A 19,597-nucleotide genomic window follows, 5' to 3' on the forward strand; every position below is an offset into this window, starting at 1 on the left:
CCTTACATTGTTTAACTGTGAGGTGTTATAACATTGTACTCTGGAGAGCTTTTAAAGGCAAACAAATAAACGGCATGATGGGATGTGCAGTACCAAATATATAAAGCACTTTTTTGTTAATGTATGATTTGCTGCATATAAGGAATAAAACAAAAATCCTCTGTCATACCATATTGAAGTATTATTTTTGCATCGTGTTGAATCGTATCGCACCGAATCGCATAATGTTGAATCAAATCGTATCGAACTGTATCGCAACAGGGGTGAATCGTATCGTATCGCATCGCCTGGTGTTTCAAATGTATCGTTAATGTATCGTATCGTGGCAACGTATCGAGATGCGCATCGCATCGGCCTCAGTGATGGAGATGCACATCCCTACAATGTAGTGATTAAAGCATATGGTTTTAAAATAACTGTAATGTATTCCTTCTCATAACAACAATAGATAAGTCATGCATGTCTTTGTGTTTCTTTCTGCTTTGATCGTCACTACTTTGAAAACAAAGCCCCGAGACAGTGCTTTCATTTTCTCCCCCCCAGTTGTTATCAAGTAAGAGCAAAATAATCAGCAGCACCACAGTGACAGCATGGTATTATCACAGGATCTATCACCAGCCTGACATGGCTATGACTGAGGGTGTGACAAGTTTATTCACCCCTGAGAGGCCGCTTCAGGTCAGCATGCATGGAAAAGGTAGCCTAACAAAGGCATGAACTCATTACACGTTATATGTTTCATCAAGAGTTTCCTAGTGACCTTACTCTACAGGAGGTTCCCTCAATACCACAGCAGGAAATTCAAAATTGGATATATATATCACTCACCTGATGCACAATTAGCTGACTTCAGTTGAAATGTATCAAAAATGCCGAACGCTTTCAGAAATTAGAGATATGAATTAATGTTATTAATAATAATAATAATAATTAAATTAATTCCAATGCTTCTAATTTAAAGTCATGGGCTCTTGCTTGTGACCCACATTCTTCCAGAGAAAAGAAAGAAAAACAAATCCATTCACAGCCAAGAAAGAACCTCCACTCTCCTGGCTTGCTTTCTCACATCTTGACAGAATGGGGACAGTCTAATTTGATATATGGCGATACAAAAATTGCTATCTCAGCAGAGCATAACAAATTATATATTGAAAAATTGTCACACTTTATTTCACAATGCCCTAATTATTGCTAGATGAAGGCTCAATTGTGAAGAAATGGCTTGACTTTGCAAGGTTATGCAAACGTTTGACAAATAAAGAACAAAGAAACACAATGTGAATAAGGCTAGACAATTTAAACATTAAACAAAACACAGATGCAAATTGCAACACAGTGTGAATAGGCTTTGCATTTTTTCAATTTGGCAATGCTAAACATACAGTACTTCCAAACATAGACATCAAACGGCAACACATATTCAGTGTGCAGTTCCTTTGTCATTAGGGCAGGGATATCTAGATACTTCCCAAGGTTTGACATAATGAATTGTGCTACTTTTAAAGCAAGCAACGATGTTTTCAAATCTGTAATCAAAAAGCTCCTCAAAAACACTATCGAAGCAGTTCCTGCCGTTGCTACGTTAGTTCAAACAGTAACAACGGACAATTTTTCTTAGCGGATGCATCAATTTAAATCAATACATAAAACCATTTTTTAAATCAATAAAATCATTTTCTAAATCCATAAAAGCATTTCAATTAATATTGGGAGTCATATCATTACTTTGTTGAGAATGTGGCCATGTAATAAGCGGGATAATGTGCAGCGACTTGGTCATGCCGATCTAGATCCCTCCGCTTGGCGTCGGGCTCCTGATCGGCCTGTCGGTGTTCTTTTCCCCATAATGACCGCATCGCTGCACATTATCCCTTACGTGTCTGTCACTTTGAACAAATTATTATTTTATGATTGATGATCCATAATTCACTCCCTGTTTTGTCTCCTTGGATACGAGTCAAAACAACTCACAGACTGCCTTGGGCCGGGTGCTGAAATTGTAGCCCTTGGACCATCAGATCTGACGACACTGATTGGCTGAAATTATGTTTCGGCGGCATAGTACTTTTCAGGTAGCAACAGTCAGCATTTGGTTGGCTGCTGCTGCACTTAGGGCTCTTTTCTTACCGCCCAGACAAGAGAGGGTAATGAAAAAGATTTCTGCGGCCAGGCAGGAAACACATGACTTATCAGTAACTTTAGACATCGTAACACCATTTTAAACAATATTTTATTGTAGATTGTACGTTTTTCTGATACCAACTATATTATATTGTTTATTAAAAATAAAAATGAAAATAATTTATTTGTATTTGTAATGACAATCTAAAATGTGGGAAGAGGGGGGCGGCGCCCCTAGCGCCCCTACGTGGCCGGCCGCCACTGGGTGTTTTAGAGTTAGCCAGCTAAAATCTCGCATAGGGCAGCACATTTGTTAGAACCGGCCCTGCCTCCATTGGACTCCTTTGTTCACTCCGGGACATAGTGACATCACTATGTAACACTCGCTTGTAGTTGCTAGCACTTCCACACATTGTAGTTGGTAGGCAAAGGGGCGGGGCATATCTAAGGGGTTGACCAGTCACAACAGAGCCGGCCAGCTAACCAATCAGAGCAGACTGGGCTCTGGTTTCAGACAGAGGGTAAAAAGAGGTGCTGCAGCACAGGCAGCATGAGAGAAATAAAGAGCTTTTTGAACATTAAAGCATGGAGACATGTCTCAGTAGAGACACTTAATACCATTACAAACCTGAACATCAGCAGGAGAAGGCCCCCTTAAAGAGAATTATATTCTCCAAATGAGCAATCTTTTCTTTTTTTGAATGGTTGCCATGTTGTGTCTGCTCTGTAACTAAATATGTAGCACTCCACTCTTCCCATGTTTGACTCTCTTGACGTCAATAAGCTGTTTGACTGATTAGAAGCTCGTGTAGCATGAGTAGCAGCATGCTCTGTTGATATTCTAAAGCAGTGTGCCTCTGTGTCACCTGTGCATGCAGACTGTGGTTTGTTCTTTGTGTCCCGTGTGAGTGTGTCTCTTTTCTCTATCTGATCTATACAGAAATTGTGGGAAAAGCGAAAACGTTCAGTAGAGACGTCCCATAGAACATTTTGCGAAACACAATAGCCAGCATGTGTAGTTCTGGGGGGGGCGTTCAATTCCAGTTTTGGATAGTCTGGCGTGGTTTCGTTCCATTTCAAACAGCTGTTTGACGCTCGGCGTAACCTTGGCGCACTGCCACTCCAACATCATATCCCAGAGCTTGAAGATTAATCATGGGGACTGTAATCCTAAACGATAGCTGGGGATTATGGGTAGTGTAGTGTCTTCGGCCATCCTAAACTCAGAAATGTTTTTCGGATTTCATATCGCATTTACACCATATCCCTACATGCATTGCGGCTAAAACATCCAATCAGTGAGCTTAAACCATAGCTGAGGATCTTGGGTAATCAGTTCAGTGGCTGTGTATCGAAATGTCCCTACATTACAGGCCTACGTCTATTTCCGGTTATTTTTATTTTGAAATTCAGTTCCTGACGGACGCCAAAAAAGCCAGAGATTAAGAAATTAAACAAATAAATAAAAACAAGGATAATTGTGTGTTATTGATGAGTAAATAACAGTGTGTTATTTAGAAAAGAATAACAAATTAGAAGGAAAAATATATTTCAAAAAATACAGATTTCAGTATCCTGAGGCTCTGAGCCATTTATTTTCCTCACAGACGGCAAAAAAAGTCCGACATTATACGATTTAAAATAAAAACAATAATCGTAGCTTGATATTGAGTAAAAACATGTTTTTATGAACCCCACAGCTTCCGGTCTTCCAAGACCCGAACGGACAAAAATACGTGCTGCAGGCACGAAACATACTACCAATAGAAATACATTGCTTTTAAAATCGTTCTGTGTGACACGAAAAAAAGGGGAAAATCGTGTTGATGAACACGAATCAATAGATTAAATGTTGTGACTATAACAAGAAATGCCGTGAGACTGGGTTGGAAATACAGAACAGCAGCCCACAGCCAGTACGCCCTCCACTCCCCCCCACCCTCACACTGCTCCTCCAGCAGAAACATTTGCCCTTTTCTTCCCTTGTTGGTGGCTCACGTTTACTCCCTGAATGTGCTGTTTATTACACTTGAAGCCCCTCCTCACTCCGCCTCTTGCCGCACTATAATTTAATTGCTGCACATTTCCCATCCAGCCCCCCTCCCCCGTTTTGCCTCATTCATTTCAAATGCATGACCTTTCCTGAGAATAATGATCAATCAATAGGCGCTTTCACACCGGAGTACTTTTCCCTTTTAGTTCCGATAGTTCCTGGGATTTTGCGTTCACACCAAAAAGAGAACTTAGTTCATGAGAACTTTTCCCCCCTTTTCAGTCCCTGCTAGAGAGCAGGTACTTTCCTGGGGAGAAAAAAGTTACAATTTCTGATTGGCTGGGCGAATTGCAAACCACGCCCCGTAAAACTCTGAAGCAGATTCTAATGAAGCCAGTCCCCAACTACAGGGACCTCCGGCCGGGGACTTCGGGTGGCAGTATACGCCGTGAAGTTATTTGCGGCCTGCCAGTAAACCCAAAGCAGAAGAAGAAGAAGTGACGTCAGCGGCATCATTTGCGTAATCTTCCCTCAGGGACTTATTCCGGTGTGAACGCGATCTGCTCTTTAGTTCCATGGGGGAACTAAGTGCGCACTTCCACTGCAGGGCCTCCTCATATCTGTTCAGAAACTAGACAAAAGTGAAAGAAGTACAAACCACAGACTGTCTGTGTCATGGAGAATACAGTCGCTGGTTTATTTATGTCTGTATAGGCCGTTGTTGTGAGTGTGGACGGTCGGAGCATATATAACGTTAGCTTAGCCAATCCCCATTTAGAAAACAAGCATTTAAAAAAAAATGTTTCCTGTGTAAGAGAATATTTTAATCTGATCTGTTTATAGAGTCTCTTATTATTCCTTAGAGTCTGTGATACTGCAAACATCTGCTTGTAGTCAGTCAGAGACTCCTCTGTAGGTTGAGGTCACAGGTCAAACGCTTCTCCTATGTCCGTGGGGGAGGGTTGACCTGGCAGCATCTCTTTGAGACAAGCGGACCATTGTCTCGCATCGGCTATTGATTATACGCGGGCTTTCTGGAAGCCCGCCTCTCCTCGTGTTGGTTAGATGTTTTGTGTCTTTTGGGGCAGAGATCGCTGGTGAAACACGGGACGGTGTGCAACTAAGTGATCTCCCCGGCCGTATGTAATTAATGTACTGTGATCAATAAACTCTCGGTGCTTTGGCTAACAACGGTTCCAGACTCCTTCATTCTACCTCAACATTGCAACAACAGAAGTTTACCTTCACAGCCTGCCGTCTGTCTGCAGACTTGTCAAAGCATTAATTCATGGTTTTTACTAACCGGTATCAGTATGTTGTTACTTCGGCATCATTTTGAAACATGTATTACAATTAAATCACGGTCAAATATGTTCATCTTGTTGTAGTTGTAGCCCCCTTGCCAGCGATTCTCTCTCTAGTTTAGCATACTTAGCCCGACTCCGCCTGGTTGTTGGCCCGGAAAGAACCTCAATTTTATGGGGCCAGAAAAACTGTGAAATAGTACCCGCTAGCCGGAACTACGCCAAGTGGAAACGCAACCAAAAACGGGCCGGGCACGGCACGCTTAAAGCGAGCTCCGCGCTGTAGTGGAAATGCGCCATAAGTGCTGGGAACTAAGTGCTGGGAACTAAGTACGGCAAAGTACTTGGTGTGAAAGCGGCTATTAGGTGTTTCACCTCATCAGACCTTTTCAAATGAAAACCACAGAGTGAATTAAAAGGCTTCCTGAGCTGGAGTTATGAAGTGCATGTGTTGTAACTCCAGCTGGAGAAAAAAGGCAATTCATATGTGAGCTGCTGTGTAAGGAAACGTACATTTACTAGAAAACACAGAAAGACATCTTCCAGCTGGGCTTGCAGAGGATCCTCTGAGGAACGGCTGCATTATTGATTCGATCTGTTAGACGCAGCTGCTTCTGCATCTGGGACCAGTTAAAGTTCCTCTAAGGTGTGGCTGAAGTCTAAAGTGTTCAACCTTGCCTTCTGTAACCCAGCAGGCAATCTGTCGTCCTTCACCACAACAATATGTGCTCGGATGCATCCTGCCAAATTATTACATTTCAAACTTTGCAACTCTGCGTTACTTTCGGGCTGTAGGCCATCATTTTGTTCGTTTAATAAGAGCTTTCTGTGCTTTCTAGACAGACAAAGGGTTTAAGGCTATCCAAATCTTAGATAGCCTTGATGACATCATCAGGGTTATTTTATTTTGCAAACACGCTACAACAGCCCAGAGCATTTCCATTTGGAGAAAGGTGCTGCAGCTTCAGAAATGTGCCAAAACGTAAGCTGATGAAGAAACATCTTCACCAACTTGAAAAAGCTTCTTGTATTTGCAGCGGTTTTTTGTAAATGCTGCAAATACAAAACGCAGAAAGAAGCTCAAAACAGAACGGAGACCAGGGGACACTAAAAAGTGACGCACACAGCTGGGAGACCAGGGGCCTCATTTATAACGCCGTGCGTAGGATTCACGTGGGAAGGTTGCTTACGTAGAAGAAATCCAAAAAATAGGTACAGAAATGTACCTATTAAAAAAGGTCGGATCGTCACCAACATAAATAAATAAGTGGTCCGAAAAAGGTTCATGACAAAAACAATACACATAGCCTTCCTCAGGCAGTGTGTTTGTACCGGGGACAGGAGACCCCCCCTTGATGAGAAACTTTAAGACGTGATCGGGGAATCCCTCCGGAGTGGAGTCATGACGACTGGATCTGAATTATGTGTTTGTATTTGATGGTTTGTGTCCCAGCTGTCGATCAGCTGTGCGCAGCGTCTCCGCTGCAGCCTGTGCGTCTCAACCCCCCCCCCGCAGCAACTCTATATCCACCAGTTAAAGGAAATACAACTAATGTGTTGTGTTATATTCGCTGTACAATTGACTACATATGGTGTTCTTAGCTTCCATACCTCCTGTGTTTTATGAGCGGCTAATCAAGTCTTGGCAAACGGCATAAAACACGATTAAACATGATAGTATATAAAACCATGCTCGTATCTACAACCTATAGAAATACAAAACGGCGTCAGTTTAGACGTAATTCTGTCCTCCTGCTTACCGCATCATTTATGAGAAAACATTTCATAACATTAACACAACATATTCGAGGTGGTTTTAAATAACATATTCCTATTTATTTATTTCTCCAAGTTATGTTTTTGTGTGCACTGAGGAGTCGCAAACAGGCGTTTGTTTAATCATTTTAAGATTGGCTTTAATCAATGTTTGAAAATGAATTCTTCATATATGATAAATGAGAGGTAACATTTTATTTATGGTATTATTTCCTCATATTTCTCTCCATTCTTCCTTCTGCCAACGGTGTCACAGTTTCTCGTCTCTCCCGTGTTTGTGCTTAGTGCGTACGCATGGGTTAGAGTTTGCGTGGAGGACCGCACATTTTCCCGTCAAGTTAGTATTTTATAAATCGCAAACATTGCGTAGAAACTGGCGTACGCCATTTTTTGAGCGTATATCGCTTTATAAATGAGGCCCCTGGGCTGCAGTCGAATAGTCAAAAAATCAGCTCCTATCGTCTATTCCTTGACCTCTGAGTGAAACGTCACGGGGTTAAGGGATAGTGGATAGGAGAATTCAAAAGGATTTAGGAGAAGAGACTGCGGTACTTTAGAGAATCCGACTGCACTTTCACTATCCGACGTGTTTATGATGCGCCAGCGGACGTCATGAATGTGCGTCTGCTGCTGTGGGGAAACTATGGAAACTACAGTTTTCTATACAGCGGACTACAACATGGATGTTTAATAAGAACGAGGGACTACTGTAAACTCATCTAGAGACTCTGCACCGTGCTCTGATGCTGTTGTTTTATGCTTTATGAACGTGGACAACTTATGCTCGTCACCCTCTCCCTCCGGTCCACATTAATACAAATGATCCCAATACGTATGATTGTATGAACTATGAAAATAGCTTAAAATCAATACAAATGTATTTATTATAAACGTTAGTCCTTAACATCTATCACTGTGTATATCACCATTCTAACATCAAGTTGAACAAACCCCACACAGCTCAGTGAAGACTGTGAAATGTTGACTTTATTTGATCATTTCAGTAAAAACGAACGTTCATATTTCTAAATGGACTATTCGACTGCAGCCCAGGGGACACTAAAAAGTGACGCACACAGCTGGACCAGAGCGCTTCGTGACGTTCAGGGATTTTTAAAATTGGCCTACTGTCACTGTTGGCAGAGTTAGTCTCTTTTAAAATGATTTTGTCAGGTTATTTGAAAGGGCTTGGTTAGCTACGACAGCAAGGATGACTTGTTTGGTGGAATCAGTGTCTTAGCTTCAAGTTGCTGGGTGGATGGTTCCCTTAGTAACAGTTGACTGACAGCTGGTTGTTTCTCTGTTGACCAATTACAAAAGATGTTCCGTTTTCCTTTATTTCTTTGGGTTTTTAACAAGCTTTTTTTCTTCCGATTAGTTAACGATCATTGGTGATTCAAGTCATCTGTTGGCACGTCACTACTAACACACATATTAAAGGTACCACACAACCCTTTGGCACACATCCATTCTTCAAATGTTTTATAATTGCATGTTTAAAATCTAGTTCTCTAGTGCTCACAGCCTAAATGCAATAGAATGGTGAGTCTTTAGGAAACACTTTTTACCTATCACTCTCCTCTCCGTCTTCTCTCCCTGTATCGCTAACTATTCTCTTCACTCACTTTCCTCTCCGCTTCTCTCTGCCGCGCTCTCGTCTCTTCTTCTGTGTTTCTCTCCCTGTATCGCTCACTCGTCTCTTTCGCCCCCTGTCGGTGGCAGTTGAAATAGAATCGCCCCGTCAAAATTGAAATCCCCTATTAATGTATTGATTATAGATCCGGGTCCGTATAGGTCGGCGTCTGGGTCCGGATCCGGACCGCGGTCCGCCTGTTGCCGACCCCTGCTGTAGGAGGTCGGAACAAAACCGCGGTGCAGCCGTAACGCGGGGCAGACAGACCCGGTGGAATCCCAGGGTAAGGCTTCTGATGGCTGTTACCTGCACAATGCTCTGGATAAGACACTGCTGAGAGCAAAATGGGAGCTCCTTGGTGCACTAATCTTTCCTTTAGCCCCCTGTGCCTCTCTCTTCCTCTTTTTTCTCATCTCAATCAGACTCAGGGCATCAGAACCGCTCCCTTTCCACAAACCTTTTCCTGATCTTTTTTTCTGAATGCTTTGCACTTATTTCTCACAGCCTTTTGCGCCTTGTGTGGGTGTTGGGTGATAGTTGGAGGGAGCCCTCTAGGTCCTCTGCAAAGCAAACACATACACACACCTACATCAACATGGTGTACTCACACAACCTCATGCTTTGACACCTTCAACAGCCAAACAACACCCGACACTTCCACGCTAGGATTTTAAAAGGGCATTTGGAAAATAGATTTGAAAAGAAAGCTTGCTGGGAGACTCCCCAAAACTACACACACCACAGAACATGTTACTGGGAAATGTTTTTCTCTAACGTTATATGCTTTATTTTCGTTAGCCAGCCCTGTGTATTGGTCTGGCTGGCTAACAATCCTCAGAGCTAGAACCGGTCTGATTTACAGTAATTGGCTTAGAGTACCACAGTCATCTCTCCACAGACATCATATCCTTCTGCATCTAATGAGTGGAACTTTGGAAACTGAAAATAATCAACAATCTGTTTTTAATGATACTGCCAATCATTTTAAAATAGCTTTTTAGGAGAAAGTCATGTCCGCAGAGCAGGAGCTTTTCCTGCTCCCTGTCCTCAACCATTAATCACCAAACCATGTCCGCAGAGCAGGAGCTTGGTTTTCCCTCATCCGGACCTCTGAGACATGCAGTTTACATTTTAAAGCCTGAGCTGCTGTCTAAAATACAGGCTCTGTTAGAGAGGAATCCCTCGCTTAGCTCTAGAAATGGGTCACATGAACGTTATTGTATTGTTCCTTGTTTTTGAACATTAAATCCCTGGTCCCGAGGAGCGGTGACACACACTTTTCACAAACAAAATAAAACAAATATAAAAAAGATTCCACCCTGGTCACCAACTTTATACTGGGATTATAGTGTCCATCACGTGTTAGAAATTATGCATTTGTCCTTTTGTGTGTTGTTGGGTTGACAGTAGGGATGGGTATCGTTTGAAATTTATCGATTCCGATTCCGATTCCGGTTCTGCTTATCGATTCCGGTTCTTATCGATTCCCCGTTTCGATTCCAAAATTGTAAAAGAAAGAGGTCAAATGTTTAGATAACAAAAATATCTTTATTCTTTCAAGCTTTAAGGTACTGACATTTTTATAAATAAATAAAATACACAATAGCTGTGCTTTATATCAACTGAGGTAGCAGCAGGAAACCTACAGACATACATAACACATAAGTCATATAAGTCCTCCTGTTTGAGAAAAAAGAAAAAGTCAGTTCGAGCAACAATAACAAGGGCCAAATGGTTGAACTAAAGTGCATTGAGTGCACAACACCTGGCTAACTCAACAGTTCTTGTTGAGAAAAATCAGCATATCAGCCTTTTCTGGTAGTATGCGTGATCTTTCTGGGCAAATTGTATCTCCAGCAGTGGAGAAAACCCTCTCACTAGGGGTTGAGGAAGCCTGCACACACAAATATGAAAGGGCCACCTCTGAGAGCAAAGGATAAGTGGTTCTTTTGTTCCACCACCAGGCAGCAGGGTCATCAGATGTCATTGTTGGTGGCATGTCTTGGTACATCTTCAGCTCTCTGTCAGTCTGGAGCTGGGTGGACATGGTGCTGGTTGATAAGTTCTTTATCTTCAGGCTGTCTTCAGCTGCAAAAAGCTCCTCAAGCGGAGTCATTTTAGCCCTCTTGCTGCTGCAGGGAGGTGGCTGCTCCTGCTCTTCCTCACTCTCCTCTCCATCTTCTTCCTCCTCATTCTCTCTTTGAGTGAGAGACTGCTGCTGTGTTACACCATCTTCTTCACCACGGTCCTGTTCTGTTGGCTGTTCAGACTCAGTAAGCTTTCCTACCATCACCTTCTCCTTGATCCGGTCCCAGACAGTGCTGTCCTCCACATGGTTTTTGAAACGAGGGTCTAATGCAGTGGCCTCTTCAAGAAACGTTCTGATGCCATCAGTTTGGTACCGCTTAGAAAGGTTTCCCCAGACAGCCTGCTTCAGGCTGGACCCCAACACTGTGTCTCCCTCTTCAACACTGAAATGCTTCTCAAGCTTTCGTAGAATTGGAAGGATCTGACCGCAAGTGGGGCTCTTTTCAGAGGAAACACAGAGTGTGGATGTGTATAACACTTTCATCAGATGGATGAATTCCTCTGCCCTTCTAAAATCATCCTCTGTCAGTCGAGCAAGTCGGTCCCTCTCCATTGGCTTTCTCAGACGCTGATCGAGGCTGGCTGCTTGAATGGCAGGATATTGCTCAATGAATCGTTCCAACATCATGTAGAGGGAATTCCAACGAGTTCTCACATCAAGAATTAGAGAGTGTTTTGGCAGATCTATAACACAAACAAGAAAATCTGATTGAGAAATGTGATTACTTTTTGAACAGTTTTATTTCTATTCTACGTGTATGTGTATAAATGCATTTTAAATATGCATTGTTTGTGTTTGCTCTGTGACAAACAATAACGTTATCTTCATGATCATCTATATAAGAAGATTCCGTTTTTATAAGATCTATATGTTTCTTGCATTGTGTTAACAAATTAAGACCTTCAAAATGTACATAATGCACTAATGAGCTTATAGTATGGTCAAATGAAGTAATCTGAGGGTTGCTTACTTAGGAGTTGTTGCTTTTCCCGGAGCACAGTCTTTCCCATGGATGAACGCTTCATCCAGACGACAACACCCCTGATCTTTGCTGTCCATTTTGTCACCGATGCCAGAGAATAGACACTTTGTGCCCCAAGATTAAGTGTGTGTGCAAAACAGCCTAGCTTTATGAAATTTAGCCTTTTGATGGCCACATCCATGTTCGCTGCATTATCAACAGTGACAGCCGCTATTTTATTCATAATGCCAAATTCTTGCAGAATTTCTCCAATTTCTTCAGCCACCACTTGTCCTGTTTGGGCTGTGTAGATGGCTTTTGTTCTGAGCACTTTTTGTCTCATCTTTCCCTCAATGATGTAGTGAGCTGTCACTGTAAGGTAATGGTCTTGAGAAATGCTTGTCCAGCCGTCGCTGGTTATGGCAACTTTGCTAACACCACTTAGCTCAAATACAACGTTTGATTTTTCCACCTTATACCAGGCAGGAATCAATTCGTTGCTCAAGCTATCTCTGGAGGGAGGCGTGTACTTGGGATTTAGGGCCGTGGTCATTTCCCTGCAAAAAAAGATTCAACAGTTTTATAACAGTACCTGGCTTTTACTACCTGGCTTTTACTCGTCACACTTTTTTTTAACCTTAGCCTACCTAAATGACGGAGCTTCGACAACCGAGAAGGGATGTAGCCCTTTGACTACAAATGCTGTTACTGCTCTGTGAAACTCCTCCGTTTTTTCTTTGGTCAGCTTTCCTTTTATTGCCAAAGAGAACGGTGTGTCGCGGCGAGCTGTAACCGGCACTTCTGGACATGCAAGCGGCGGGTCCGGGTTGCTCGTGCTGGCTATTGATGCCATACTCGGGCTCGGAGACCGCAAGCCACTAAAGACTGTACATTCTTTAATTTCGATGCCGTGTTGTCTCAAATGTTTACTTAAATTTGAAGTGCAACCTGACGAACAAGCTATTAGCTTGCCACAGGCATTGCATTGTGCCTTGCCTTTCTCTTTCTGTGTGTAGTGGAGCCACACTTTCGAGCGTTTACCGCGATCCATCTGTGTGGTGTTATGAAGTGACTGAGCCGTGCAAGCAGCATGGGGTATGTAAACAAATCAAATCACACGCTGCTGTTCCGTTGATGCGTGACGTCGTCACGTTACTACAGGTCCTTACAGATAGATACGTAGCCTTAGCCTTCGTCCGTGCAGATATGTAGGCTTTCTAAAGGGTTAGTCTACCGCGTTTAGGAACCGTTAAGCAGAACCGAAATTGTGTATTTTGTATGGGTACCCGGTACCGGGCATTTTCTTATCGGTTCTCACTTGGAACCGAGTTTCGGTTCCCAACCCTAGTTGACAGTAAATGTTTCCTTTTCTTCTTGTCCTTTTTTGAAATGGGGAAACTTCTGAATCTGTATACCGGCTCCAGGGAGGCTGTACTGTAGCTGATGATTAGATAAGATAAGATGGACCTTTATTGATCCCCGTAGGGAAATTCAGGTGTCATAACAGCAACATAATACGACAGAAACACAAGTCGTACACTTGGGATAATAAGTATAAAAATAAAATACAAAAAAATAAATAAAATAAGAATACAAATATCGTAATAATATGAATACAAAGAAGGACATGAGTTAAACTCTGAATTTTAACAGGTAAATGTACATATATAATATCAGTAAAAGTGGTAGTGCGGCGAAGGTCAAAGGTAACATTGACATCCGACAGTGTTACCTCAGTGAAGAGTTACCAAACAACAAGGTTTTAGTATCTTATTGGTACTGGTAGCTGGGTTAGGTTAAGACAGTTACTACAGATCTTGCCAAAAAGCCACAGCCATCGCTTACAAAGATTATGTTTGTATGTCTGCACAGGAAGTCTGCTGGTGAAATCATGTTAGGAAGGATAGATGTGTAGTTTCTACTACTGTGATCTGAACTGAAGTGCATGGCCTCTAAAAGTAGTTCCTAAGATCAGATGTAAAAAAAAGAATCTGGACATGAACCTCTATGTCCATTTTACACACAGAGTGTTTCCCAGTGATATATCTGAACTTAACACTTAACATAACCTTGTTATAAGCAATACACATTTTTCATTCCAACATTCTGGACACTCCAAACTTTGTTTTAAGAAAAATGATGTGAATTTGAACAATGCAGAGAGTGTTATCTCGAAGATATGTAATACTCTATAGTGTGAAGCAGGGTTATGTTTCTGTGCCAGTGAATTTTTTTACTAACTAACAATCAGGCACCAATTAGTTTGACCCAGTTTTATATGAGAGAAGCAAGATAAACTGCATTTCCTCTTTGCAATACAGCAATGCATTTGAACAAACAGATGTATACTTGTTAAACACGGTGTGTGACACAGGAACACGTTGTCATGATAAAGATCAGGCTTTGACAGCGAGCGATCAATAGTCAGTCTCACCATCAGGTTAACAGCCAGAGGGCTGACCTGTAAAACTGCTAGTCTTTACCTGAAGGAATGATGTGCCAGGAAATACTGAATATCATGATGTTTTCAAAGCACAAAACCCAGATTATTTGATAAATCTAATATTTGATGAATTTAGTTTTGGTTTTACATTGCAACTGTGCAAGTGCACTGGAGAACTTCCCATCGTATCTAGATTCTGTCGTCAGTAACTACGGGAACTCTTTTTCCCTGAACTTGCATTAGATTTGCTTAAAGATGGGTTTATTGAGAGACAAACTGAAACCTACATTGTATATGTGCACACCAGTGACAGTGTTTTCATCCGCTCAATGTCGATCGTCTGCAAACAACTGTCTGCTCTCTCTCTTTCTCTCTCTCTCTCTCAATTTCAATTCAATATGCTTTATTGGCATGAATGTCAGGTGAACAATATTACCAAAGCGTCAAGGATAATACAATTCAATAGTAATATGATAAGAAAAAAACAAAAAATGCAAATACAATTCATTCATTAAACAATTTACAACAATATATTATTACAAAACCTCAAGTATCAAATGTAAAAAGAAAGAAAGCCAGAAAAGAAAGACACATGAAGTAGAGGAGCAATCAGAGTGAGCTGTGAGGAACAGCTGCTATGTGTTGTTGTTGTCTCTTAGGCTGTGACATGCGCTCACATATTTCGCTGCTTCTATGCTGCGGCACTATTTTACGGCTTGTTCGAGCTCCTGCCCCCCCCCCCTCCCTGTGAGCTCTGATTGGTCGAGAAGCTGACAGGCTCGTTGCTGCTCGCACACACACAGACACACACACTGCTGCGGGCTGCTGCAGGAGCAGACAGGCTTTGTGATACAGCTAGAACAAGCGAAACTCATCCTGAGCACACAAACACTCACAGCCGAAGTAAAAACAATAAGTGTGGCTTGATATTGAGAAAGAAAAAGGTTTATAACGCTGTGAGCATGGGTCTGCGGAGAGCATTTCTCCGCCATCCCAACGTAGTACGTAACGTAACGTTTACCCATTGAAACAGTCGTGGTAGATACCTTGTTTGTTTTAAACATCATGAATACACAAACAACAATGAATACTTACAGGTTGTGTACCCGAATCTCCCGCTGGTCCAAACAAAGTAGGAACAGCATCGTTCTTCAGTGCCCTACGCTGTGCATATCCGGCATGCATCGCTGAAAGGTTTGGGAAGCTTTGTTTCGTGAAAGGCTGGCAGAGGGTGCGGCCATAGCTCTGGGCGTGGCTACTGGGTATCCCTACGTAGCGATCCAAAAGGGGGATTTGTAAAGTTATATTTGTATTTATTCATGTTAGCAAACTATGGATAAGCTTAAAAAGGGAATAATTTGGGTGGAACTGTGAGCTGGATGTGGGGCCTGTTTGACATATGTTTTTGAGGACAAAGGAAGATGGGGGAAGGTGAGAGCATGTCTTGAGTTGCCTTCAGTTTAGACCTAGCTACAGTGATTGGGGAAGCCTAAGGTCTAAGGGGTCTGTGATATTTGGGGCGGCCAATCAATGATGTCCGAATGGGAGGATCTGATAACTCCTCCCATTGTCACAGAGTAGAAACACAGAAACACAGGCGGTGTTCAGCCTCTTTCCTCTGGCTGGCTCACGTGCAGGTAAATTCGGGATCCCAAAGATTAACTGTATTGAATTTGTACTGTATTGATTGTATTATTTTGTCATATTACCATTAAAGTAGATATTGTTTACTTGGTGGCACTGGATTTCTTCCTGTATTATAACCAGCTTCATAGGAACGCGCGGAGATTTGAAAAGCGGATCAGATATCCCTTTTAATCTCTAACAAGCGATACCCAGGAAGTAAATGAGAAATCTCCAACGAGGCGTTTTGGGGAGGTCTTCTCTGTGTTAGAGTTTTACTCACTACAGGGTGTACTTTGAGGGGTTTTGACTCTGCAGACCGTTCACATGCATACAAACCTTCATAAGGGGACAGGTAATAACCGGGAAAGCATGACATGGGACCTTTAAACTCCTTCAGTCCAAACTATCCAAAAAAGGCTGGCCTAGTTTGTGGTTCAGGAGGTTTCCCATTAGTAATTTTGGTCCAGATCCAACTGGAATATCCCAAAGTCAGCACCAAACAAGGTAAGTGTATAAGTGCCCTATATCTACTGTAGATATGTCTTCATCCCCCCCTGCAATGTAACACTTCCATTTCTGCCACCTGTTTTATGTCTTGTCCTTATATGTTTCTTTGTTAAGCGACCTTGGGTTGATGAAAGGCGCTATATAAATTAAAGTTATTATTATTATTATTAGACTGCCTTTCAAGCAGTAGGTATATTTATGAAAGTCACTTGCAAGTAGATTCCTGACTGAATGTCAAAGCTGAGACACACCAGGAGGCTCCCATCAAATGTTAGCTTGGTTAATATATAAATCGTAAAATTATAAATATCTGATCGGATTGTTTTGATTACATTCACAACCCCTTGAGCAAGTAAGATTTGGGGAGAAGCCTGAGAGTTCATTCAGGATGTTAAGTTGAGCTATAATTAAGCAATAGCTCACAATAGGCCATGGTATATGCTCATTACATCACATGTTACTTGTTAGATGCTTTTATCCAAAGCGACTTACATACTCAATACTGTGGGCAATCCCCACAGGAGCAATTTGTGGTGAAGTGTCTCAGGGACACAACGACATGCTGACTGCAGTGGGGTTTGAACCTGTGACCATCTGATCTCCAGACCAAGGCTATCAAGGCTATCCAATGCGCCACACGCCTCCAACCACATATCACAGCTAAGGGGCGTGGTTCGGCCCGACGCGAAGCGTTTTATAAAACGGTTACCAAGTGTGGCCATAGAGTGGTGAAGTCCCTCCCTTTGCGGTGGACCTCCATGGGACCTTATTTCGAAAAAATTATGTATTGAAGTCAATGGAGCGAGAAAGATTATCTTTCGATCCCGTTTGAATTGTTACAAGGTTACTTGTATAGGTTGAGGTTGTTCTAGGCTGTTGCTTGGCGTGGTGAGAATATTGCTCCACTTTCTCCGGTCCCGAGATTGGGCTTCCAGTAGCTCTGGAGAGAGCTTTCGCACCTGTGGCCACTAACGGTCATAATTTCTCTGCTTTGTTTCAAGACCCGCATCAGAAAGCTTTTGAATGGTGGTACTTCTCCAGTTGGTCTACCTGCTCTTCACGTAGCTCTGCATGTCGTCGTTTAGGTACTTTTTTTTTTCTGGAGATAGACACTCCTCAATCCACTCCTCCATAGTAAGACCCCTCCCCCCCGGAGGTCGAAGTTAATCTTAAATGTTTCCATCTTATGCTTTGTAAGTTTGTTTCATAACGGAAGAAATGTATATTTATAAAACGGACAAGTCAAATCAAGCAATCTGATTGGTCGATAGTGTTTTTGCAGACCTTTTTGATTACAGATTTGAAAACATCGTTGCTTGCTTTAAAAGTAGCACAACTCATGATGTCAAACCTTGGAAAGTATCTAGATATCCCTGCCCTAATGACAAAGGAACTGCACACTGAATATGTTTTGCCGTTTGATGTCTATGTCTGGACCGCTGCGTAAAAAGGAGGGTTTCTGCCCCGTTACAGTTTGCTTTTCAGCCCAACTGTATACAGTATTTCTCAGACGCGGAGGGATAATGACTTGTTGTGAAAAGTAACTACAATTCTACCCGTGGTATACGCTCAGTATTAACTGCTAAGAACCAATCAGATTGCGTGATTTGACTTGTCCGTTTTATAATAATAAATATACTTGATATACATTACATTACAATACATATCACTTAGCTGACACTTTTATCCAAAGCCACTTGCATACATTTCATTACATGGCAGCCTACGGGAGCAATTTAGGGTCAAGAGTGTCACCCAATATGTTGTCAGGAGGTGGGATTGAAATGCTGACCCCCTGATTTTGAGAACAACGCATTAACCCCCTATGCCACGATACCGCCAACCAAACAGACTTATCGTTCTTAAATATTTCACAGAGCACCTGCTCTACTGTATACAGTAAGTCATTTAGCTTCAGCCAGGTTTTATTCTGGTATCATTGTTCAGTCTGACTGACTCTGCCTTTACCTTATCTCATTCCAGCACTACATAAAGGGGTGTATTCTCATAATTTGTTCCATACATTTGCATCTCTCAACCCTTAGGAATCAATAAAAAGGAAAACTGTCAGTAGAGCAGGTTCCATAGAGGCTGTTGGTATGAAATGACTCTTTGGAAAAGTCACCTCCCCCGGAATAATTTTTTTGAGAAATTACCCCTTAAATTATTACTTCTGGTGATGTTAGAGGGGAGGGGGGGGGGACAAATTGAGGTTTAAAAATATGAGATAATCCATAATCTTCAGTGTGGTTAGCTATGAATCTTCCTGTGCAACAGTACCAACCCGGTATCACAGCAAGACGTGAACATGTGACGATTTACCATGCTGGGAGACGTGAAGATGTCACGGTTTCGTCCCCTTCAAACGTGACAGCTACACGGTATTGTTAACCCATGTTAACCAGTGGAGAAATAACCGGAAATACCAAGCAAATGCTACCCCGACGTAATGATTTATTTTTTAATAGTTACACTCGATTACAGCGATTTTCTTGTTGCCCCAGCTGGTCGACACCTCTTTTAGCATAAACAAAGGCTACATTAATGTATTACATCGATGTTAATCTGTGCGTGTGGATGTGGAATTAACGGACGTGCCGTTGTGCGATTGAGTTGCCAGGCAACAGCTTCGGTTCATGTTAATTTACAAACTATTCAACTACAACCGTAGTTATATTTAAAAACATGTTAGAAGGCCTCACGAAATACTTTAATGCACATTAAAATGTAAATGTGAAGGAATGTGTGTATAACAAAATACATCGGTCATTAAACGAAACCGGAAACAGATGTAGGCAAGATCCACAGCTCGATGATTGGATGGTTATCCGCAATGCATGCTGGGATTTGGTGTTTATGTGATGTGAAATCTGAAAACGTTTTTTAAAAATACAATAATACTTTATTCCGAGTGTGCTTGCTTTTCTCTTTGAAAGTCATCACATAACGGCTTTGTAATACACGGTTCGGCTGCATTAAATATTACATATCTGCCGTAGTTCTCTATTTATAGAGCCGTGCTGAGAAGACTTCTAGACAAACAGGAGAACTGCCGCCAAAACTGAAGATGTGACGTGGATCATAAATATATAAGCAATTAAACAACATCTTACATTTCTTTTCCCACAATACGTCTCCTTGCAG

General features: G+C 42.0%; 2 protein-coding genes across 3 annotated transcripts in view; both read right to left on the reverse strand.

Annotated features, from left to right (window-relative positions):
• Nucleotides 1-19,597, reverse strand: part of opcml (opioid binding protein/cell adhesion molecule-like) — a 549,099-nt gene that overhangs the window by 54,799 nt on the left and 474,703 nt on the right. The window lies entirely within an intron of this gene.
• On the reverse strand, nucleotides 10,241-13,219 carry LOC117547316 (zinc finger BED domain-containing protein 1-like). Its single transcript, XM_034217942.1, has 2 exons — nucleotides 11,887-13,219; nucleotides 10,241-11,599 (listed from the first exon to the last, which is right to left on the reverse strand). The coding sequence occupies exons 1-2, from the start codon at nucleotides 12,428-12,430 to the stop codon at nucleotides 10,602-10,604; spliced, it is 1,542 nt and encodes a 513-aa protein (XP_034073833.1). The 5' UTR covers nucleotides 12,431-13,219; the 3' UTR covers nucleotides 10,241-10,601.

Source organism: Gymnodraco acuticeps, unplaced genomic scaffold, assembly GCF_902827175.1.
Source record: "Gymnodraco acuticeps unplaced genomic scaffold, fGymAcu1.1, whole genome shotgun sequence".
Classification (NCBI taxonomy): Eukaryota; Metazoa; Chordata; class Actinopteri; order Perciformes; family Bathydraconidae; genus Gymnodraco; species Gymnodraco acuticeps.

What these genes read in the sequence shown, in the direction of transcription:
- LOC117547316 (XM_034217942.1), bottom strand. Translation starts at nt 12,430, where the DNA reads ATGACCACGGCCCTAAATCCCAAGTACACGCCTCCCTCCAGAGATAGC. An exon ending in GGAAAAGCAACAACTCCTAA is followed by an intron (nt 11,600 to 11,886) that starts GTAAGCAACCCT and finishes TTTGTGTTATAG; the next exon opens with ATCTGCCAAAACACTCTCTA.